General features: G+C 41.1%; 1 protein-coding gene across 2 annotated transcripts in view; it reads right to left on the bottom strand.

Moving 5' to 3' along the window:
• Positions 1–25,373, bottom strand: part of dbpa (D site albumin promoter binding protein a) — a 44,369-nt gene that overhangs the window by 6,770 nt on the left and 12,226 nt on the right. For both annotated transcript variants that reach the window (XM_078175906.1, XM_033637202.2), the window contains one exon: positions 1,154–1,407. In XM_078175906.1, the coding sequence (XP_078032032.1) occupies positions 1,154–1,407 (254 nt within the window). The remainder of the gene's footprint in view (positions 1–1,153; positions 1,408–25,373) is intronic.

Genomic DNA, 25,373 nt, shown 5'->3' with positions numbered 1-25,373 from the left:
TTCCTGGGGCTACCAGCACTCTGAGATTAGTTTTTTAATCAGTTAATGAAAAAATGTAATTCTCCTTAATGTTGCGATCCTGAAATAACTTTCATCTTTCGATCATGGCCATATTTTCCAACTCTTCAGTAGAGGGTTGGTATTAAACAAAGAGCTGAATCTGAAATCTCATTTATGAGGGGCTGCAGAGCAATCCCAGCTTCATCTTTAACTTTGGTCAGAGATAATTTTTCCAAACAACCTGCGTACAAATGATTTATAAAACCTTCAACGACTGAGCACGAGGTGTGCGCCTTCATCTCTCCATAAATAACCAACGCCTCAGGAGCTGCAGCTGCTCTGCACTCAACTATGAAAGCCATTGATCAGAGCTTCTCTTATTGTGCAATAAACTGAGGACATAATATTTTAAGGACTCTCGTCAGGAGGCATCAATTACAAGTGGGCATTGTGCTCCTTTAGTTTTTCCACATCAATACAGGAGCTGTCAAAGAGCTGTGGCGTTTGTTGTGATGAAATTCAGCTGTGACTGGTTTTGTTTTGTGTGTATTTATTACAGATAAAAACATCAATAAATTTCTGTCTACAACTGAGTACAAAAATCCTTATTTTCTGCAAGTGCTGTGAGAGTTTTTCACCCTGTTTTTAACAGAAATCCATTAATTTCAACACTTAACAGGAAATGAGAGTATGTATGTTTAAAAAAATAAAAATGAGGCATGCCACTGCTGAATGTATAACAAAAAAATGAAATGTGATATTATAAAATACCCAATACAAGTTGAAAACTGGAAACAAGTTGAAATATTCTTGCTTTACTGGCAGATTTTATCGACTAAAATTGCAGACAAAAATATCCTGAAACCACATTTCTGCAGCTTTGAGACAAAAGCTTCTGAAAACTGCAAAATAAAGTGCTATAAAAGTGCTACAAAAGTTTTAAGCTTAATTTAAAGCAAATATACACCCACTCACTGGCCATCAAAAACATTTGTCCTTTATACAAAATGTTAATGTATTATTTATGTCATTTTAAGAAAATATATTTCTAGCCTGTCAGATGCTGTTTGCATGCTTGCATTTTTGGGGAAAAACACATTACTGAACAGAAACTGGTATGTAGGACAGCAAAGAATTGTGGGAGATGTAGTACCTTCTGCTCATTGGGGACCAGCATCTTGCGGGCCTTCTTGATCATCGGCTGAGGTTTCAGCTCCTCGTCGGAGAAGCGGTGCCGCCGTGGGTCAAACGCCTCCTGGCCCGGCACGCTAGACAGCGCCAGGTCTGCTGGGTCAGGGTCAAAGTTCACCATGATGTCGCTGTTGCCGTTGGCGGCTGCCGGAGGTCCAGAGGGTCCCGGAGGGCAAGTAGAGGTGGGTGACTGGTCCTGAGGCACCGCCTGACCACCTGGGAGGTAGAAAGAGAGGATAACTCAGTATGTTATAATGACAATTACATTATTTGAAACTTATATTATATATACAGCATATATGACATATTTGTTTTTCTTGCATCACAATAACTTAAATCTGGAAACAAATCAACCTCAGTATACTCTTCCTTTTTTTTTGCAGTGGTGTCTTTCTAGATACGACCACTAGGAGCTGCCAAAGATTTTCAAAGGCTTAAGCTATATTTGAGCTCACAGAGCTTTGCTCGACAGTGCCAGATGTGGGGGCTGAGATTTACAAATAACTGCAAAGCTGCTGTTGATTGTCAAAAGGCAGAAGGTCAGTGGAAGGTCAGAGGTCAAGCTCAGCTACAGACACTGGAAGTGGGAGTCATTTAGGTCGAGTTTGGTTTGAACTTGAAACAGGCTCCCCGGTCTGCTGCTTATTCTGATGGCTCTATGCACGGTACTTTGTTAATATTGGTAATTTATGATAGTCATTTCAATAACACGGCTCATAAATTACAAGAGAAGAGAGGGGAGAGGACAAGAGAGAAGCAAACGAGGGTAATTGTCTATACATTTCCAGCAAAGTGTAATATGCTCGATGGTCCATTCAGATGCAATCAACAAAGTCAGCAGGACTTGCTTCATTACTCATTTAGCTGTTCACTCATTATCATCTAGTTCTATCTGCAGATTAGAGCCCATCTGCCCTCACTGAGGACGGTCACATGTTAAAGAGCAGCAGCAGAGCTAAAGGATAAAAGCTAACATGCTAAAGATGACCACAACACGGTCCTCAGCGGAGGTTTGAGCTTGAACTCTAGACATAAACATGACTGATGAATGTGTTTCAGCTACCAGTGGAGAAAAACATGGTGACTGTAGTATTATGGTGTCATTGTTTTTCTATTATACAAGGACTATCGATATTAGCAGTCTTTAAAAAGTATAAAATTTAAATTGAAATTAATTTTCTTTACACAGTTACTGTCTGTGTTCAGTTATTTTGTAATACGTGTCTCCATTTTCCCTGCATTTGAATCCCTCTAGAACCAGCTCCCATAGTAAAATGAACATCAGCTATTAATTGATTTCAACCAATGGAAATGCTCGGGGTTTTTTGGCACAATTTTAAAATCTGACTTTTTAAGCATTTAACATCAGTTTATGTACATTCACACCTCACCTTCCAAATTAATTACTAAATATTTTCTGAGAGACATAGGTGCAGATTTCAGGGGGGATGCAGTTTATGCATGCCATAAACTGAGGCAGAAAATGCACAAATTGGTGCATTAAAATGTACAAGAATACAGAATTTAAGTGCTATATGCTTAAAATTTTCTAACAGAGGACCCCCAAACCCCCCATTTCATATGTGTGTGCCCCCCCTCCAAAAAAAAAAAATACACCTATGAAGGTAATAAATGTACATGTGGTCCCATGCAGATTAAGTTTTATGTACGATTACGGTTTTTAAAGTGAGTTATGTTGATATACATTTTGCAAACAGGTAAGTAAATAGACAGTATCACGTTCAGTTTTAGGCTTTAAGACTTTTAACATCAGACTTTGACACAGAGCAGCTTGATTAATGTTGACAACAATAAATTAAAAGACAGATAAATGAAATAACATCAAATGTTTGTGGTAAGTTAGACCTCACAAGTTCAAATGTAAGACTATCTAATGACTTTTTTGCCTAGAATCGTCACCTTGTTTCAGTCTGTTTTGGGCAACCAGAACCTGGGGTGGGCAGATTCAAAGTTGTGGACCCAGGCAAATGATTCTTAGAACCTAAAATTTGAAAAACTGAATTTAAGACATTTTAAGACTGTTAAGAGCCTGCAGACACCCTGTTTTCTATGATGGCACAAAAAAGGCAACGCTACTGGTTTTGGGTTACAATAGCTCATACAGGTCAAACCCTGTGTGGTTTAGTGTTGAGGCAGCTGGCAGCAGAGTGACATGAGATGTACACAGTTTTATCCAGAGAGCAGTGAGCCAAAAAAGAGGCCCACTGAGATGAGTTGACCATAAAGAGGATTACCCTATAGACAGCTGACAATACGTTCAAATTGGGGGGGGGTAATAGTTTCTTGCATGTGGAATAACAAGCGGACGCTGTAAGTCTTCGTATTCTCAAATCTCAGCTTCACTCTGCTGTTTCCCCTCAGCAGCCACAGTGACACTGACTCACCACCAGGTGATGGTATCGAGCCGGAGACGCTGAGCAGGGCAGCGGGTTCACATCACGCTGGATTTACAACAAGCAGGAAAGATCAGGATTTTGTTTAACCCTTTGTGCGGCTTCGTATGAGAAAAATCAGGTCTTACCACTGAAAACAGAAACTGAAAGACCGTCTCTGAACCACAACAAGGAAATGACAGAAAATCTGATCAGAAGTCAGATCTCTTGTGTCTGTTTTACATTTGATAAAGCTCTGTTGAAAGACTGCAGATAATGTTGGTAGCTTGGTGGTGTGGCGGTCGATTTTTTTTTTTTTTTTTCCCTGATTCGATTCCAGCAGGCTTTACTGGCATGATTTCATGTGTGTGTGTTGAATAATCAATGTAATGGAATGAAATCAAATCAAATAAAGTAGAGCAGGAATTTTAAAAAAGCATGACGTTGTTGATGTTGAGTCAAGTGATTCTTGGATGCTGGTAGGAAATTGTGTGGCAGTGAATGTTAAACTCCTCCTGGATGCTTTTACCCTGCAGCTATTTTGCATTAGCACCGCTTTTCTTTTCTGAATGCAAAGAATAGAGCGTCTATTTTCGCCCATATCTCAACACCAGCTGCTTATCAGTCAATTATTTTCCATTTCTGATACCTGGAGAGAAAAAACTTAATATTTCTGAATGTTTTCTCTCTTGAATACAAGTGTGAGTTGAGCAGTCATCCAGCACCAGTCAGAACTGTACTGTGGCAGCATTTGTAAGACGCTTTTTTGGAGCTCCAGGCTCCGAGCCACGGATTATAAATAACTGCAGAGCTGGTGACCAATATCTACTAAAACAGTAGTGGAAAGATCTCAGATACTTGAGTAAAATTAAAAAGACAAGAGTAGTGTTTACGTAATATGACTTAAGTTATTTTTACCAACAGAGAGCCGAGATCCAAAATCCCTCTCATTAACAGTAGATTCTAAAGATTCAGAATGAATTTTGTTTTACTACTTTTACAGACACAAATAAAACATCCTCAGCCATCAGACTTTCTGCAAGCCAAGCATTTTGTAAACCTGGAGATGTCAGTCAGAGCAGCACAACTGATTTGATACTTGACTGCTGCTGTGAGCTGTCAGTCATTTTATTATGTGCCTCAACCACAATACCACAACTGGATCCTCTGCAGGCTCTGAGAAATCAGGCTGAGGCTCCATGGCAGGCACGGGGTGGGATGGGACCATCTGAGAGGGGAAGTACATGGTCACCCCCCCCCCTCCCCCTCCTAAATCCAGCTGAAAACACTTGACTACACACTGAGGGAGCAGTGCCACTACAAGAGTGGAAACTTCTGAGTATATAAACTTTGAGAGCGGTGGTTTTCAAGTTCAAACTCAAGTCAAATTCTGAGATAAAATCATCTGAAGGCGGTGTTTACATCCAGTCTTAAGAAGTAGGAAAAAGCTTCTCATTTCTATGCAGGGATTTTGATCCGCTTATGAAACCAACATTCTCCTACACTTTTACACGATCTGCAAGTTTTGTGAGGATTTATCCACATTTATTAATTACTCAATCATTTATTTATTACATGAAGTCATACAAGGTTTATTGTCAGTGAAATGCGATCCCGTCAGTTCCTTCAACCTTCTTGCCTCTATATAATTGTCCATGACTTTGTGTTTATGTGGCATCCAAGACAGTTCTGGTAATCCATAATTTCTGGTTGTGGAATGATTCAAAGTTAGTTTTGGGCAGGAGTGTCCCGATCAATCTCAAAGATTGGTATGAGGGCTGATCAGGGCGTTTTTGACCTGATCAGGATCAGCTACGGTATATTGAGCTTATAGAGTCCTATCCAATCCTATTTTTATGTCAGACAAATGCTTTTACTGTCAAAGGTTTCATGCACAACAACGCAATGAGTCCAGCCTTCGTCTACTCTCCAACTCTCCACTATCTGTCTCTCCTCCACTCTGCACCCTGACTGCCACGAAACACAACATGCCATAATTGGCAGCAAATGCCATTTGAGGCTGTTTATTTTATGTTATTTACCAAAGTTAGAAGCACTCATTTCAGCTCAGTGTGAGAGTCGTTTGCATTTTGGTGTTTCACCATTGGGAGAGACATAGACAGTGGTGGATAGCCGGGGGTCACCAACACTCATGATGCCACTGCAAGTGCAACAAAAGTCAAGCAAGCATAAAACCAATAAGAGCAATTTATTAATCTAATCAGCACAAAAGATGTACAGACGAAATAGAGGTATCAGATTGGGACTCAGTATCGGCAGATAAGCAATATTAAATGGCTCGGATCGCCTCAGACTCTAATCCATCTCTTGCATCACTAGGGTCATACTTCGTAGTTTGTTTATATATATCATATCATATCGATTTAGAAAGAAGATCATGGTTTGGGTTAAAATAAGTACATACATAAGTTAGGAATCTAAGTCACGTAACATATGTCGTGTAGTTAACTATGGTACGTACGTAAAAGAACTCAACACTGACTTTTAGTTTCACATGGGACAAGTAAGTCCTGTGTTTGTTTGATGAATTCATCCATCCGGACCATCTCCTTACCAAGTCCCCAGGACCAGCACTCCAGACTTTGAAGCCAGTTTTACATAGTGGCCAGACTGTGGAATTACAACTCCCGTAAGACTTTTTCCCATAGATTTACATTATGAAGGAGACTTCTGTAAATCAGTCGATTTTTTTTAAATGTCACAGCTCCCATGAATTGATTCATTTAATTACCAGGATTTTTGTTCATTCGGTTGGATGACATTTTGAAAGACAAGAAAAGGCCGCACTATTAAATCATTTTATTCCCATTCAAGTTAGCAGAGCGCTCAATCAGAAGTTTGCTGCTCAGCTGGCATTAGTCTCTAATACACTTGCTCTGTGGGTCCAAGGATGTGGAAGATCTGGGTAATTTTGTACCCAGGAGGTCAAACTTTTTTTTGGCTTCATGCACCACTGAGCAACTTGGGCCCGCGCAGCTGTATCTAGTTCTTTTTGCACATCTATGCTACCTACGCAGACTTTGTCACTCTTTATACTACATCACCTGTCATCCTCCTTTGCTCCTGTCAATAACTACGGCCAATAGAGGTTGCCACCCAACAATAAAGTTAAATATGGATCATAATAAGCTGCTTATACAAACAACCTATGTGGACATTCTCAGATTGACATAAGCTCCGTGTCTGACATAAATGCATCATCCTGCTGTACAGTTATTATGCTTTTTAGTTGGTTTTCTTTGGTCACAGTCAAAGAGTGGAAAACTTTTTTGTGTATTCAGTTACTTTGGGCTCCCAGTGCCCAGTCGCAATCAAACTGGGGCTTGTAAACAAAAGTCACATGGGCTCCCACATACAGAAGCTTGTTGATTAGCCAGAGTCTTGGCAACCTGTCCCTCTGCAGAGTTTGACATTTTGGCAGAAAAATCAAAACCTGATTCCTCTTCTCTTAGAAGGGGTTTTCATTTCCAGATATCTCAGTGTCATCATCTGCTGCCATTAGCAGCGTTTAAGTGCTTTTGTTTAATTCTACTTGAACTAAATGACTGAATTCTGCATCCTGCAAACAAACTGCTCCAAACTGTCCACTTACCGACATAAATACAGGATATACCATCAATATCATTTGCCAAACACTAAGTGAGCAAAAACATGCACACATTTGTGCACACTTTTATAAAACCATCATGAACCATTGCTGTTTACAACTCATAATGCAATGCACCATATATGCACCTCTTTATCCTTCTATACATCCTCTGGTCCATCTGTTTGTCTGTAAAGCAGCGACTCCATCAGATGAACTGCTGCTGGCTTGATCTGACTCTGTGGCAGCTGGACGGGGCTGATCCTGGATAAGTCTGCCCAAAGCCCTGTCCTAATAACAACCATTTTGGGCAAAAAGTTGAAACTGATCCAAGAACATGGCTCCCGCTGCTGCCGGGTAAACAGCCGCCAAGCACGGCTTCGCCTGGCTTCATTTCCTGTCTGTGAGCAGGAGCCATTTGGATGAAGCAGCCGCTGACTCTCGGATCCTCTCTCTGCTTTCATTAATTTAGCTGAGATTATGTGTTTTTCTTTTTCCGCCTGTCGCTCTGCCTGTCAATCTCTGCTTCTCTCTGTCTTTCTGGATCAGTCTGTGAAGTTCACTGAAAGCCTTGTGTATAATAACATTTTGGGACTAAAGCAACTAAAACTCAACTGCTTTTAATGTAAAATGAACCATTTTCACGCCAACAGCATCACAGTGAATCCAGTCTTTCTTCCAGGACTGCAACACTAAAGTTCCTGCATTAACTTTAAGGACTCTCCAAGGTCTTTGAAGGTTGCGTTTGGTGAAATTCAAGGACTCAACGGTTTTAGATTTAGAGCCTTCATTTCTTATTCATATTCTTGTCAGGTCGAGAAATCCTGGTTGAAATCTTTCATTTTAAAACGGCTGCCGTATCATCTGAAATCTCCATCACAGGATTCGCCTCAGGTTGTCTTGCGCTGATCCTCACACGGGGTGAACAGAAGCATGCTGATCAAGTTGGGCAACGTATTGTAACTTTAAGACACAGAGAACTTTTCCAGCCCTCCTTCAGAAACTTTTTTGAAAAAAAGAAGACAATGATAAAATCATCAGTTTCTCTCTTGAGCCGTCATTCTAGTGTTCACAAAGCATGCAGGGAGAGATGAGCTGCAGTGGGCAGAGACGCCCACAGAGTCAGAAAATAGACAGGTTGAGGTACAAGAGAGTCAGGTGAGCAACTCTTCCTCTTGACTAATCGCTCGCTTGATCTAACTATGCTTCCACTTGATCCGCCTACACATGAAACCAACAGCTGAATGCAACAAACTCACTGTTGCTCTCTGAGGGGTCGTGGAGAGGCATTATGGGAAATGTAGGAACCCAAAACACTGAAGTGGAAGTAGGCGTAGCAGGTAAAACTTAAGACTTAAACGCACAATATGTAATTTTCTGCTGGTGGGGTCCCTCGGTCTAAACAATAACAAAATACAGAGCAATGCCATTATTGCAGTCAGTTTCTCCCGGTTAGGATTCCTTAGTGCTCAGAAGGTTTTCACTGGGAGCGTAATATCCATAGAGGTCTCCTTCCCAAAAATCAGTTTCTCTGATGCTGTTTGGCTTGTTGCAGAGAGCCCTCTAGCCCAGCTCCTGCTTATGTGTGCTCACCTTTTTTCTCTGATAACTTAAGATCCAGACATTCACAAGGTTTTTATCGGGAGCCACATTTTCCATAGAGGTTTCCTCCCCTCCACAACAAATGGACCAGGTGATTAAAACCAGCAAAAACACGAAAGCAGTTTCTTGTTAAAACCATGTGTTTCTCTGATGCTGCTTGCCTTGTCACGGAGGATCTGCTAGCCCGCCTCCTGCTAATGTGGGCTCATCTTTTTTCTCTTAGAACTCTTAGATCCTGATGTTCAGCAAGTTTTTACTGGGAGCTGAATCCAAAGCAAATGGACTCAGTGATTAAAACAGGTAAAAACACTGAAAAAAGCCATTTTATGTTTCTCCAATGCTGTTTGGTACTGCAGAGACTGGAGCTGAGCTGCCGCTGACATCTACCCAGCTCGTATCTCTGATAACTTAGGATCAAGACATCTGATGGCTATTATCCCTCATCCTGTTAAAAAAAGACCAAGATCTATAAAGGGAAATTTGTGGCTTAAAACTGGATAAAAAGTTCATTTATGACAGCTTCTGTCAGACAACCACAAGCCTGACACTTGTGCAAAGGGGATTTGATGCCACTGACAGGTGACCAAATGACATGGACTGTCCTTGACTAAAATTACAGATTTCTCTGGGTTTGAACTTAGGTCTAGTTGTTTTTTAAAAAGTTAAATATTGTATCTTTTAATTTTGAACACTGCACTTCTTCATCATCATCATCATCACCATCACCATCCTAAAACAGGACAGACTGTTTCCCTTTAAATCTGTTTAAGCCTTTTCCTGTTTCAGCAGCTTCCTATGCCATAAAGGGAAACAATGCAATTACTGTGACAATGGTAATTATGCTAATTATACAAGGATGGAGGTAACAATTAACTTCTATTGTGACTACAGTAATTGAGACTTGTACTTTTTCAGTGGTTTTAAAGTCCTTTATTTTCATCTTCAGTGAGTTTTCATCAAAGTTAAAGTACTTCACTGCATTTAAACTCCATTAGCTTTCAAGCTGAGGTTTCCACTCAACATCTTTATCACTAATTGCTTTGAAATTGCTTCTCATGATAAAGCATTATCATGATTTTTGTTGGGTGTTTCTGTATCGCTGTGGTCGAAGGTGCATGTCATGTTACTGCAAACAGGGGCATTTGTTGCATGTCCTGCCTGTCACATGATCCTCGCTGTCTCTGCTGTCAACTGTCAAATAAAAGCGAAATGCCCTCCCTGTCATTTTTTTTTATTTTAAACTATTCATTTTTCACATCAGATTTCAAAAATAGAACAGATATGAGTGCAAAACACAAGATGAGATCCAGACATCAGAGCAGGTACAAGGAGAAAAGAACAAACGGGATGACACATCTTAATATTTAGTCATCAAACACATCATGAGTACAGTTACATGATGTTGGTGTCATCTAACGTTAACGCTGAATTATGACTGACTCGTAGTCCGCTTAGTCAAATATGTAAAAACCCACAGTGTGAAATAATATTTCACACAAGTGAGATTATTCTTCATTATTCGACATTACAGTAACTGAGGTGGTAGTAGCAGTAGTGCCTATGACAGTAGTATTAAAGACTTTAGTGATCTACTGGTAACAATGGTTGTACTTTAGCAGAGTAGTAATAACAGTAGTACATAGAGTACTAGTAGTGCCAGGGGCAGTATCACTGACAGTATTAACAGTAATAGCAGTAGTATTAAGGGCAGTAGTATTAGCAGTAGCCTTGGCAGCAGCAGTAGCATCAGTAGCACTATCAGTGGTAACAGGAGTCATGGTAGTAACAGCAGTACAATAGTACTAGTGGTGCTATAGTATTAGTAGTAACAGTGACACTAACAGCCATGCAAATAATAGTAGCAGCAGTGGTAGTGCTGACACTAGTAGTAGTAGCCATGGTAGTAGCAGCAGTAGAATTGATATTAGTGGTACTAGTTGTAAAAGTAGTACTCTCAGCAGCAGTACAAAAAGCAGTAACTAGTATTTGTAGCCTTAGCAATAGCCTCCACAGTAGTAGTCAGAGAAGTATTTGCTATAATACTCGTGGCTGTAGCAGCAGTAGCAGTGGCACTAGCGGTAAGCCTGCATGTAGCACTGTCCCTTCAGCAGAAGTACTAAGAGAAGTACCATTTGTAGTCTCAACAGTGGTGCTAACAGCAGTAACAGCAGTAGTAGCATAACTGCACACTCAGCAGCAGTACTAATGATATCACAACTTACAGATGCAGTATTAGTACTGCAATCAGATAAAGAGTCAGAGCAGCGTTTCATTTCCTGTTGAGTCCGCTCAGAGTGGACGACGTGCAGATGACTTGTGCCAGCAGCTGTTTGTACCAAACACAAAAACATGAGTTGGAAATTCAATACATACATGGAATGTGATATAGGAAGTGTGTTACATAAAGAGGGCTCCCCTCCCTGTAACATAAACACTCCTCACACTCCTCATTGCCACCGCCACCATGTTTGGCCTCTTCCGCTCTAACTTAAACACAGTGGACTCCTCCTTCACAGCAGCAGCTACATGATCCTTCAATTATGTGTGCAAACAACAATATGGAGGAACAGCTGGCCACACACACACACTCCTTCGTGGTTGCGGCATACAATTGTTATCATTATACAGTTTTAGACAGCTAGCAATGCCAAATAGCTAGTCAAAAATCCCCCACAAATATAAAACAGAGAAAAGTAACGGAGAGTTTTGGAGAGCAGGAGACATCTGTGGATAATTCAGCTCATGGTAAAAAATACTCCTGAATATCTGGATCTCAAGTTATCAGAGAAAAAAGGTGGGCACAGATTAGTAGGTGCTGGGCTAACAGCCTGGGTCCAACCTGCCAAACAGCATCAGAAAAACACTGAACTGTAAAGTAAAACTTCTTTATTCAATGTTCTTATCTGTGTAAACCATCAGATCTGTTTGTTTAAGAGAGGACCAGACCTCTAGGGATAATTCGGCTCCTGGTAAAAACTTCCAGAATGTCTGGATCAGAAATAAGGTGAGAAAACATTAAGTCACCAGAGAGAAGGGTGAGCAGAGATTAGCAGGTGCAAGGCTAGCGGCCTGGCTCTGACATGCCAAAGAGCTTTGGAAAAACATTGATTATAACATGGAACTGCTTCATCCAGTGTTTTTAGTGTTTTTAATCACCTGGTCTGTTTGTTTTGGAGATGAGAAGACCTCTGCAGATAATTCGGCTCCTGCTAAAAACCTCCTGAACAATAACCACCGATGGAATTCTAACCAGGAGAAGTTTAACCTGGTTGAAATCTGCCATTCCTCACTGCTAGATGCCACTAAATTCTCCCAAATTTTTGACACTGTTCCTTTACTGTAAGTGCTTTTTTTTTAACTGATTTTTTTACTGACTGTGTTGTAATCTAGTTTACATATAATGAATTGTATTATTATGATTATATACTTTAGAAGCACAAAGACATTATTTTCAAATTTAAACTGCATTATCTCTTTTGATTATTGTTAGCACAAAGAATACTATAAGAAGAAAATCTAATCAGTGTTGAATTAAAAGTCTTTGCACCAAGCTTTCAATGATCATATGAAATCAGAAAATCTCAGTTCACAGCCTCTTTAACGTGTGTTTTTTTGTCTCAGTTCATGGTTTCACTGTGAGACGCTGAGCAGCACACATGGACGTCCCTGTACACACACCAAGGCAGCAGGCTCTGACTTGCCCCTGCACACACACAATCAGACACACAGCCAGGCACGTGCACGTTCACGAGTGTGCCAGAACACCAGTGGATGCACAAACACACCAGAAACAATTCAGTCCAGGTGACACACCCCAGGAGTCTTGTTCCTTATGTCAACACACTGGGACTGGGAGTTATGTCACTGCAGCGTGGGTATAGTAGTGACCTCCTCCCTCTCTCTTATGTTTCTTAATCACAGCTCACACTCTGTCTACAGGCAGTTCAGACCCCCACATAGTATTAGACTCTGCAGGTTTATCTATAGCTGCATCAGAATTTTTGTTCATGCTGGAGATGAATTCAGGCTGTAACACTCACGCTGCTTTCCACACACACTATGCAAATTTCTATGAGCATACGGCAAAGCTTTTTGGCTTTCAACCATTTAAAATACTTTACTGGATTTATTGTTGAATCACTGTAGCCTGAGTATGAACTGTGCAGCTGTGTTGTGAAGAAAAAAAGCTTTGACTTTTACTTTCCAACAAAAAAATTAAAATAAAATCCAACAGAGATCAGTGCCCAGTGAGCTTGTCCCCACCATAAAAACAACAGTAATGGGCCCTGTTCATATTTTGGAGACAACATTATTGAAAACGCCTTCTAAGGTGCAGATTTTTCAAAAGTTACTGTGTGTCTTTGTCGACATGTAAAACACCATTGTTGCATGTAATGAACAAAGCGCCTGAAATAATAACAACCATGGTGAACCACTGGTTTGTTAACGCTTTATTAGCACTGCTTGGTCTGATAGATACTTTACACTTAAAATTAGTATTTCCGCCCCACTTCACAGATGGACAGAGGCATCTATTGCTCCTAAAAGTTTTGTTCCACCTCAGTGTACGCAGCTTAAAGTCAGCCAAAACCAACAGTTTTGGATCAGGCCTGGTCAAAAGAAGACAGTGGGACACTTTCGAGAGTGGAATTGTTGATGAGGAATGGAAGGAAGACTGTCACAAGTCCAGAGCATCACTCCCCATTTTTGATTTAGCTCCTTTTTTTCATATATTGAAGGGGAACCAACTGTGATGAGATCTCTAGCAAGGTTTTTCGAAAAAAGGTAGGCTGTACACTTCACTACCTTTGTGACGATGGAAGACTGCAGAAGACAGCTATCGGTGTTAAGTGTTTGAAGTTGTTTTTGCATTTGTGGATGGAGATATTCTGTAAAACAAAGGTATTGTGGAGAGATCTTTTTAAAGGAGGGGGGAAATATCTGCTTTCAAAAATATTTGCATATGTGTAGACAGGGCCTGAGTCTCATTTGTTTGAATGCCAAAAACGCCAAGATGATTATATCTTCTTGATTGGCTTCTTTTAACCACAATCATCACATCTCCTTAACCATAAATAGGTAGTTTCGGGTGGCCTAACATAACAAATCCTCAGCAGATATTCAGACTGGCAATGATAATGTTTTAGGTAGCCGTAAGATGTTAGCACGCATTCCAGTAAGGCCAGGCTGACATGGCAGTTGCCATTATCAGATAGCAGATGCCAAAACACTGCCCAGCAGTTTATCACATTATGAGACAAGCTTTTCAATCTTGCAGGATTACGGCGCAAACCAAATTTTGTTTGTTTTTTGCCAAGGCCTTCTGTGGTCAGCTAGCCTGGGTACCAGATGAATCTACGAGCTCATGTTTTATTTGCACTGGCAGATGCATCTGGTCTCAGACAGATTTTTAGCCAACCACACTCAGATTGGGCCAATCACAACCCTTTATCTGATAAGGGGCAGGTTTAAGACATTGACTGACAAGTGCAGAATATGCAAAATATGTGATGATGCTATTTTTAGCTCACGCACCCTCATTCCAGGGACACTGTGACACTCTAGGCAACACTCAAGCATCAGTTTTGGACCCTCAGGGATGGTGTGTCAATTTCCGCTCTTTACATGCATAGTGTCTTTTCAAAGTAAACTTCCTTGTTCACAGGAAATGTAGGTTTCATCACCAAAAGTAATTTAGGTTTAGGCAACAGCAATACTTGGTTAGGTTTACAAAAAAGAACATCATCTGGGTTAAAAAACAACCCAGTCTCATTCCATACTGATCAAATAAGAAAGCTTGGTTGGTGGCTCTCAGAGTCAGACACCGACACTCCAAGGCACCCTTCAGCAGCTGCATGAGATGTAAGTTTTTGGCGCCCAAAGCAACTGCCTTAGTATAAAGAGCATTGAGACTGGTGTTCATTTGCCTTGTGACACCACAAGTTAGTCGAGTTATTTTAATGACGACTTGGTGTGCTAGTATGTGTAGCATACTATGCCACAAATCTATGACAATGACATTACATTACGTTAGAAACAAACCCTACTTATTCAAGCCAAACCATGGTGTTTTTTTCTATACCTGACCACATTCTTTTGTTGCCTCAACTTCAGGAAGTAAACCTGAACCAATCTAAGTTGGTCTAAGGTACTGTACATTTCTTATGAAAGCTGAAGTTTATTTTGAAAAGACTCTGTATGTAACGAGCATAAATTATCACGCCATTCCTCAGTGTCCAAACTCACACTAGAGGGGCACCTACAGCATCATAGTGTAGGGCCACTAACCAAGCATCGGTATTTGACGAATTAGGAGGGAGAATGTGTTGTAAAATAAGTATGTTTGCTACATAACTAAAATAAGTTTATGAGTATATGTTACAAGTAACAAGACATATGTCACGTATGTCAACATGGCACATACAGTACAGGCCAAAAGTTTGGACACACCTTCTCATTCAATGCGTTTTCTTTATTTTCATGACTATTTACATTGTAGATTCTCACTGAAGGCATCAAAACTATGAATGAACACATGTGGAGTTATGTACTTAACAAAAAAAGGTGAAATAACTGAAAACATGTTTTATATTCTAGTTTCTTCAAAATAGCCACCCTTTGCTCTGATTACTGCTTTGCACACTCTTGGCATTCTCTCGATGAGCTTCAAGAGGTAGTCACCTGAAATGGTTTTCCAACAGTCTTGAAGGAGTTCCCAGAGGTGTTTAGCACTTGTTGGCCCCTTTGCCTTCACTCTGCGGTCCAGCTCATCCCAAACCGTCTCGATTGGGTTCAGGTCCGGTGACTGTGGAGGCCAGGTCATCTGCCACAGCACTCCATCACTCTCCTTCTTGGTCAAATAGCCCTTACACAGCCTGGAGGTGTGTTTGGGGTCATTGTCCTGTTGAAAAATAAATGATCGTCCAACTAAACGCAAACCGGATGGGATGGCATGTCGCTGCAGGATGCTGTGGTAGCCATGCTGGTTCAGTGTGCCTTCAATTTTGAATAAATCCCCAACAGTGTCACCAGCAAAACACCCCCACACCATCACACCTCCTCCTCCATGCTTCACAGTGGGAACCAGGCATGTGGAATCCATCCGTTCACCTTTTCTGCGTCTCACAAAGACACGGCGGTTGGAACCAAAGATCTCAAATTTGGACTCATCAGACCAAAGCACAGATTTCCACTGGTCTAATGTCCATTCCTTGTGTTTCTTGGCCCAAACAAATCTCTTCTGCTTGTTGCCTCTCCTTAGCAGTGGTTTCCTAGCAGCTTTTTGACCATGAAGGCCTGATTGGCACAGTCTCCTCTTAACAGTTGTTCTAGAGATGGGTCTGCTGCTAGAACTCTGTGTGGCATTCATCTGGTCTCTGATCTGAGCTGCTGTTAACTTGCCATTTCTGAGGCTGGTGACTCGGATGAACTTATCCTCAGAAGCAGAGGTGACTCTTGGTCTTCCTTTCCTGGGTCGGTCCTCATGTGTGCCAGTTTCGTTGTAGCGCTTGATGGTTTTTGCGACTCCACTTGGGGACACATTTAAAGTTTTTGCAATTTTCCGGACTGACTGACCTTCATTTCGTAAAGTAATGATGGCCACTCGTTTTTCTTTAGTTAGCTGATTGGTTCTTGCCATAATATGAATTTTAACAGTTGTCCAATAGGGCTGTCGGCTGTGTATTAACCTGACTTCTGCACAACACAACTGATGGTCCCAACCCCATTGATAAAGCAAGAAATTCCACTAATTAACCCTGATAAGGCACACCTGTGAAGTGGAAACCATTTCAGGTGACTACCTCTTGAAGCTCATCGAGAGAATGCAAAGAGTGTGCAAAGCAGTAATCAGAGCAAAGGGTGGCTATTTTGAAGAAACTAGAATATAAAACATGTTTTCAGTTATTTCACCTTTTTTTGTTAAGTACATAACTCCACATGTGTTCATTCATAGTTTTGATGCCTTCAGTGAGAATCTGCAATGTAAATAGTCATGAAAATAAAGAAAACGCATTGAATGAGAAGGTGTGTCCAAACTTTTGGCCTGTACTGTAAGTCACATGACATTAACGACATAACATTGGTAAAAAAAAATGCAAATGACCACTGACTAAACTGTCATATTTGACGCCCTGCCAATAAGAATGGGCTGCAAGTGCTTCAAATTGGTTTAAGGTCTATCCCAATGCATCCAAAAGCATTTTGGTCTTCCACCATTCATAACATCCCTTGGAGTTCAAAAAGATCAAAGATGAGTGCTGTGTCTCAAATCACGTACTTCTGTACTTACACTTACTATTTTGAGTGCATAAGTGCGTTCACAGTGAGAAGTATGGAAAAATGCAGTGCACTATGAGTACCTAGATGGTGCACTCAAAACGGTCAAAAAGTTCAGTGTGGAACTATGGACACTTCTCGCCCTCAATGGTCGCCATCTTGGCTATGTAGCGGAAGGGGAGGAACCACTTTTCAAACTGGAAACAGCGGCAAGGCCTGTGCGACCGTGAACGTCACTGCATTGTACAAATACATGTGTTTTTTGCACTAAGCACCACTATACTGTTGTCGGGTATAAGCCAGCAGTATGTTTATTGGGTTAATTCAGCAGTCTGTAATGATAATGATTTGGTACTGCGAACAATAACGCGAATGCTAATGCTAGTTTGCTAACTAGCTAATTTGCGGTTGTCATTTCCGGTGAGTGCACAACGGCCGTGTTTGATTTGAGACAACACAAGCCTGTCGAAATTTGCGCACTACGTTAATGAGTACATAGTGCACATAGTAAACTACATAGAATTGTACTAACGGAAGTATGTGATTTGAGACACACCACATCTCAGAGGTTTTCGACTAACTTGCATTTGCGATATGGATGTTGGACTCATGGCCTCAAAGTGAAATGCACATTATCAATGCGTTAACGCCTTTAGCACATACCTGGTGCGTAATACAGATCATAGTCAGAATACAGTAGCTGGGATGTGACAAATTGATATAATTCAGTGTGGTAAAAATGCAATATTTTCTGAAGAGCTAGTGCACGTCTTTGATGGAGACAAAGGGCAGCAGTGTATCCCTACAAGTCGACGCACACCATGAGCTGCTGGTGTATCCTGCTTTTAACCATAAAGGAGGCAGATGCAAAAAGAAAAGGTTATATGACTCATTTTGCTAAAGGTCATATGCATTTTGGAGGGTGCTGTAAAGTGATGAACTGACAACAGGGCATCAGATCAGAATATGCTCATATTGTGACACAAAACTGTTTATTTTTTAGTTTAGTTTGGAGGACTTGTTGAATGCAGGACCTGAATGGTTTCTAGTTTGAACTTAGCTTTAGACACGGTGATTTATTAAATATGTTAATCTTTATTAGACTGTAATCAGAAGTGTTATGTCTTTTTTGAATAGTATATATACTGCCACACAAAGATCTGCTTTCAATTAAAATTCTCTCCCCAAATCCCTGTTTATTCTGCCATCCTAAAGATTTTCTTCTGCTTCGTCCTCCTGTTTATTCTCTCTGTAATCTCCACTGTTTCCTCTCTCTCTCTCTTTATCTCCCTCCACTTTCCTCCTGCCTGCTCTCTCTCTTTCCTCCCCCAGCCCCTCCCTTCCCCTCTCCTCTCCTCTTTCTCGCTCTGATGCTTTCTGCAGCGGCACGTGACGTGGCGGCCGCACATGGCCCGAGCGTGTGAGAGACAGCGAGAGAGAGAGAGGGTGAGGGAGAGAGATTTCAAAACATGCAAAGCGAACACTCTGGACTGGCTCTCCCCCCTCCGGCACTGCTCTCTCTCTCTCTCTCTGCCTCTCTCTGTGCAGTGTTACAGAGTGCAGAGTCAGTGTCTTGTTTAACCCTTCCCTCGCCAAGATTAATCACAGCCCTGAATGTTAAATCACTGACTGCCTCGGCGTGGCATTATCCTGCACTCTCCTCTTTTAAAGACACAGCAGCTCACTTTAATACCTCAACAATGTACAGCCAGATTTGACTAAATTCATCTCTTAATACCTGAATGAAACTTGATGTATATCTCATCTCATCTCAGCTGGGTCGAGGGTTTATCCAGGATTCTTCCTGTCTAGACGCTGGTATTTGGTTTCTGTTTGAGGTGAAGCAGTTCTGTGGTTGAAAGCTGGGGAAATCATATAGTGTATGTTGTTCCTGAGGCCCAAGACAGTCTAATCGTTGCTCAGATTGTTTGTCTGCAGGAAAAATTGACTGCAGTAATTTGAGCTGCAGTAATTTGGCTCTTCTTCATATTTATTTTTGATTTGTTTTCTTCTTAGCAGTGAAAACGCTGCAAAAGATTAAATATATTTATATAGAAGACTGTAAAACAGCAGCTTATGGGCCATAAACACTTGTACTGAGAGTCTAAAGCCATGTTAGTTGAAGCTAACATCACCATGCTCACAGTCATAATTCTATCTTGATGTTTAACAATATGTGTGGCATGCTAGTTCAGTGTGCTAGCATGCTAACATCTCCTAATTAGCACTAAACAGACACTGAAGCAGACGCTGATGGGAACATCAATAGTTCTGAATGGATGGTGGCTGTAGAGCGAGGGAGTAGTGCCATTCAGCCCGATCAACAGAAGAAAATGTTGGCATTGTATGTTTCTACATCACATTTGAATGTTTCATATGCATCATATCAACGTCTCTAAAGTGAGGTAGTATATGAGCTGAGTTAGTGATCAGGAGGTGGAAGAGATGGAGGATGGTGTGACACCTTGGCGAGACACCTGCCAAGCTGCAGACCATTGTTCGGACCAACAAACAACAAACCATTTGGGTGTTAGTGAGTCATTGCTGTTCTTCAGCAGCTTTTTAGGCATCAGACACAGCTGTCTTCTGGCGAACCCATGCCAGTTTTTCCAGTGGGAATTAGGCTACGAAAAGCATATGTTTTTTAATGAGACATGGCTGCATTTCCTGTGAGGACAGTGCCACGAAAAGTGGATATTTTAAGCCAAACCATGATCTTTTCTTTACCATTAACAAGTGTTTTTGTGCTTAAACCTAAACACACATTAACCACAGCATTGTTGAGACATAAAGAAAGGTAGAGGGTCAGTTTATCCACTACATTATAACATATAAATGTAATGTATCTGTGGTTTGCAGTAATGGAAAAAAGCAACGTTTTTTTCTGGAGACAGTGTTGAGCTACTACAATTCATCCTCTGGGGACAATGAATGTGTGCTCAGAATTTCACAGCAATCCAGTATTTGTCAAGATATTTCAGTGTATTTGGTTTTGATGGCTGACAACGCAGCAATATCTTGGTAAAAAACACAATTTGTCGTGGCACAATCCTGGCTGGAGAAGCAGCCTTTTTTTTTTTTTTAAAAGATCACTTTCTGGGCACTTGTGGCCACTACGGCAAGGAGTATGCATTTATGCCCCATGCATAAAGGCAAGCCTTTATGCATGGGGCGCCTGCCCTACCTGGTGAGCTACTTGGCACCCCAAAAATATCCCTTTTCACGGCACTATCCCTGGTGGAAACACAGTGACGGACCGCTGACAAACACCCACTTTTGGTGATGAAATAGCCGCTAGAAAACGCAGTGATGACTCACTAAAAAGCAAACGGTTTTGTTGTTTGTTGGTCTGCAGCTTGGCAGGCATCTCGCCTAGGTGTCACGCCATCCATCATTTCCTTCACTTCGTGATAACAAACTCAATTGATATACTACGTCACTTTAGAAATTTTGATATGATACATGTGAAATATCACGTATCCATGGTTTGCAGAAACATACAATACCAACATTTTCTTCTGGCACATGGCTAAGTATTATGCAGAATGACATCATCTGACTCAGCATCTGATAATGCTAATCCTCGTTACCTTTCCTGGTTGGGTTGGTTAAGTCTAGGCATGAGGATTGAGAATGGTTAGGGTAAAAATATCAGGGTAAGCCAATCAGAGGCAGAGTAGCGTGGATCACGCCAACGTATGAAGGTCCGATGATGTCATTCTGCATTATAATTAGCCATGTGCTTAGTCTCATCGGAGAAATGGCCCTTTGGCACAGTGCATGTTAGTATTTGGGATTACGGGCTTTCAGATAAAGGGTCTTTTGGTCCAATGGGACAGATCTTTTTTTTTTGGACTATTGGGGCTTTGGAATTAAAAGCTGTCAAAACAATGGCATATCAGTGTTTATAGTCAAAGACAACTTGAGGGCGGAGAGAAATCTGACAGCTGAAACTCAGCCCATTTTCTCTTCAGATACACTTTGGATCAAACTCAAAATGTTTTAAAATGAGGCCTGAAATCCTGCCCAGGATATAAATAATTGAAATGTAAATGTCATTTAAAAAATACAAGTTCCTAATTTATCAGCTTTGTGTAAACTCTAGTTTGTCTGCCTGTTGAGGTTTACAGCCCATATTCCACTATTGGCTTGTTTGTTTTTATCTGCACTTCCCACTGAAGCTTCACCACTTCTGCTTTCATCACGTGTCAGTCTGTCAGCAGGATTTAAAAACTGCACATATTCCCATGAAGTTTGGTGACCAGATCAGCTTCAGGCAAAGGAACAACTGATTCGATCTGGGCGGTTATTCAGGTTTGGGATTTTTCTCTCCAGGTGTTGTTGCGTCATTTTACATCCAGTTATGTCTTTGTGCTCTTTACTTTAATAAGTGATTAAGAACCATCTTTGTAATAGCTGTGATAAATTTGTGTAGTGTTCCTTCCAAAACACATCGCAGCCCAATGAGTTCATGTAGCAGGCTCAGAGGAATCTGAGGTTTCAGTATCTGTGTTTGATTAAGAAGGTTTCTGACTGAGTGAATTGACCTGGAATCGTCGGAGCTGCAGCCTGATAACAGCTGATTTGGACTAAAAGTTAAGGTGATTCGTCTTTCCTTTCCTAAATAAGAGTGGTTCTTTAGGGAAACAAGAAACTGCTCTGGCAAGGAAAAAATAGACAAATGATCTTGTAGCTCAGTGGGCGTTTGCTTGGTTAAGAGCATCATTAGTGAGTGTTGAGCAAAACTACACTGCAGATGATGGGATCGGGCTTCAACCTGACAAATTCTCTCCTTTACCGACTAAAATACCAACATCAGCACAGAGCTTACAGAGCTATCAGATTGCTGTTGTGGAAATGTCGAATTTCTTCTAAAACATCCATCAAAATTCATCTCTGAACAATACCTTTCATGGGAAATGGGCCATGCATCATGCAATCATGATTTTAATTACCTGTTTAAACGTACAGCTCATTATGTTTTGAAGAGACAAAAATCAGAGTGAAAACCACAAACTATTTTACATCATACATAGATATCGGTATTATTTTACATATTTCAGGGACATGTCGATTTCTGTTTATTTCTTTTTAGATATGTTCTATTTTGTGCTGCACAGCCCAGTTGCCATAAGAAAATGTTGGCATTTTTTACATTTCTGCAATCCACAAATACCCCTTACATTTGCACGTTTCATATTGTCAACGTTTCTAAAGTGACATAATGTATGCACTGACACTGTCATCAGGAGATGAAGGAGAAGGTGGATGGCATGTCCGCCAAGCTGCAGACCAGTGTTCAGGACCAAGGACAAAGGTTGCTTTTTGGTGACTTGAGAGTTTTTAGTGGCACACTGCAGCATTTCCCAGCAGGGATTATGCCACCAAATCTGGATGGTTTTTACATATGGCATTTACTCGTGGCGATTGAAGCGCCATCTAACCTTGGCGTTTTTGGTGTCACTTTGCAACATTTCCAACAGTTTTTATGACACCAAATCTGTGTGTTTTTTAACAGCACTTTGGGGTGATTCCTAGTTGCATTTGAGCCACTGAACCTCAGTGTTGTCAGTGCCACACCACAGCTTTTGAGCCACCAAACCTAGGTGTTTTTTACCGACACATTGCAGCCTTTCAAAGCAGTGTTTGAGCCACCGAACCTGAGTGCTCTTGGGGGCACATCCTGCCATTTCCCAGTGGCGCTGATGGCACTAATCCTGGGTGTTTTTGGTGGCACAATGTGGCATTTCCAGCAGTATTTATGACACCAAATCTGGGTGTTTTTACCAACACTTTGTGGTGATTCCTAGTTGCATTTGAGCCACCGAACCTCAGTGTTCCTCACTGCCACACCACAGCATTTAAGCCACCGAACCTTGGTGTCACATCGTGCCGTTTTCTGGTGGCGTTGATGCCACTAGACCTGGGGGTTTTTGGTGGCACATTGCTTCATTTGCAGCAGTGTTTATGGCACCAAATCTGGGTTGGTTTTTTTTACAGAAACATTGTGGCATTATCTAGTGGTGTTTGAGCAACCAAACCTCGGTGTTCTTCATCTCCACACCATAGCATTTATGCCACTAAATGTGGGAGTTTCAAAACATGATCTTTTCCAAACAAAAAAAAACAAGTGGTTTTTGTGCCTGTACCTAACCACAAGTTAACCACAGCATTGTGAGAAACAAAGTTTCAACACATTTGCTACAAAATAATGTACAAATGTAATATAGCTGTGGCTTGCAAAAACTTGGACTATAAACTGTGGTGAATCAATCCATTACAGTATAAAATCCAAGTATTTTTTCATTTATTATCAGGTCAAATTGAAAACAACAATCTAAATTTAGGGGTTTGAGAGACAGTATATGACATTAGACACTGTTTGGCTGAAATCTAGTAGCAAAAACTGAGCTCACCAGGTTCAGTCTGGTTTTGTGAGGTAAGGAAAAGCAGGAAGAAAAGAAAAACCAGCACTAGCTCCACCACAGCTGGTTTAGTAATTGTTTAATCTCTGCAGCATTCATCCACTCATCTCCATTTCCATCCGTTTTTAACCTCAGACCTCAGTTTGAATTTTCACAGATGGAAATATTACTGCATTTTAAACAAGACATAGGTGAAAAATAAACCCTATAAAATGACAGCCGCATCCATATTATTGTGTTCTCTCTCCCTCTAAGCTGTTCCCTCTTTTGCCCAGAATGAATTAAAATCAAACCAAACATGTGCATGTGGATCAGATTAATATTGCCAGTCTATTTTCCATCTATTTCTCTGGTTGAATCTCTCTCCCTCTCTCTGCAGCTCTGTAGTAACACTTCAGCTCCACAGCGACCTGAGGGATTTCTGGCTGGATGCATCATGCTCAACCCAGTCACGTGTTTATAATTCAGAATAAAGAGCACACACACACACATACTCATGAGAGAGGGTATGTTCACATTAAAGCCTAAACAGTTGCATGCAAATGCCGAAACAAAGAGGACACTCTCATATGCATGTTCGAAGTTCATTGTGCTGCACAGTCACACACACAGAAAACACATAAAGGCCTGCATGCACACTAAGACACACTGATGGTGTGTATTCATAGACACTCACAGAAGCACTTAGGGCGCACGCACACACACACGCTCACACACTCAGAGCCTTGCAGCAGTATCCAGTGGTATTCGCTCCTCTGTAGCAGCTCTGCTGAAGCTCTGCTGCTTTCTTTCATGCATGTGTCTTCTGTTTGTGTCTCATTTTCCAATCGTTTTTCACTCATTTATTTTTTCTTCAAGCTTCTCTGCAGCTCGCTCTCACAGTGAAACATGTCCTCTCTTATTGTTTATGACTCAGAATAAAAAGACAATGTTCACAATGTTCCAGTCACATTTCTCAGAATCAGATCCTGCTGGGCAGTTTAACTCTTTGTCTCTCTATCTGTGTCTTCCTCTGACTGTAGCTGTGTACAAACTCTTCTTACTGCATACTGTATTAAAAGTATGAAAATGCTGTGAAAAGCAAAGGTATGAGAGCAAGACAGGCAAAAATATGAAGTGCAGAGCTGATAAAAGCAGCTGCAAGCAGATGATAAAAACTGTTTTTGTGCCTAGTTCCCACAGAAGTGACCCGGTCAGGCAACATTTTCTCCACAATGTGTCAAACAACAAAGCGGGAGCAGCAGCCGCCCGTGCACAACAACTCAGAATTAACCTCTTACACTCTGACGTCTCTATAAGGGAGGTCCACCTTTAGAAATTCAGGCTGTGTATAAAGTGCGCCAACAATGTGTTGGAACAAACAAATAACAATGGACCTCCTCATCGTCAGCTTGATTGTTTGTTTTTCCCTTGTGTGGTTCCTGTAGTTGGTTACTTTTGTAAAAATAACTTTTTGTTATATTTTCTGAAACTGTCACTACATCCACACAGTAGTACACGAGGCAGTTAATCTGTGAAATAAACATGTTCTCCTCCTCCTCCTTGTAGTGCTTCTGATGGCATTTGAAGACAACCAATCAGAGCTGAGGAGCCTCTACTGCAGCTGTCAATCACTGCTCATGAACTGCAGTCAAACTAGGCAGCACTGGTCAAATGTGAATCCAGATTCTGTTACTGCATTTCCTATTTCTCACCTCGAATGTTTTCAGAAACATATTTTAGTGTACTGTTTAGCCGTATAATGAGAACGTTCATGACCCAGCTGCCGTGTTGAAAACAGTCGAGCCAAAACTAAGCAGCACCCACTGGCTGGAGCAAAATATTTTCCACCAAAGTACACCCAACAACCATATCACAGCGCAGAAGGAAGCATCTACT

The sequence above is a fragment of the Epinephelus lanceolatus genome, chromosome 16 (genome assembly GCF_041903045.1).
Source record: "Epinephelus lanceolatus isolate andai-2023 chromosome 16, ASM4190304v1, whole genome shotgun sequence".
Classification (NCBI taxonomy): Eukaryota; Metazoa; Chordata; class Actinopteri; order Perciformes; family Serranidae; genus Epinephelus; species Epinephelus lanceolatus.
Note: the sequence above shows the minus strand (reverse complement) of the source record. Positions and strands in the feature narration are given on the sequence as shown.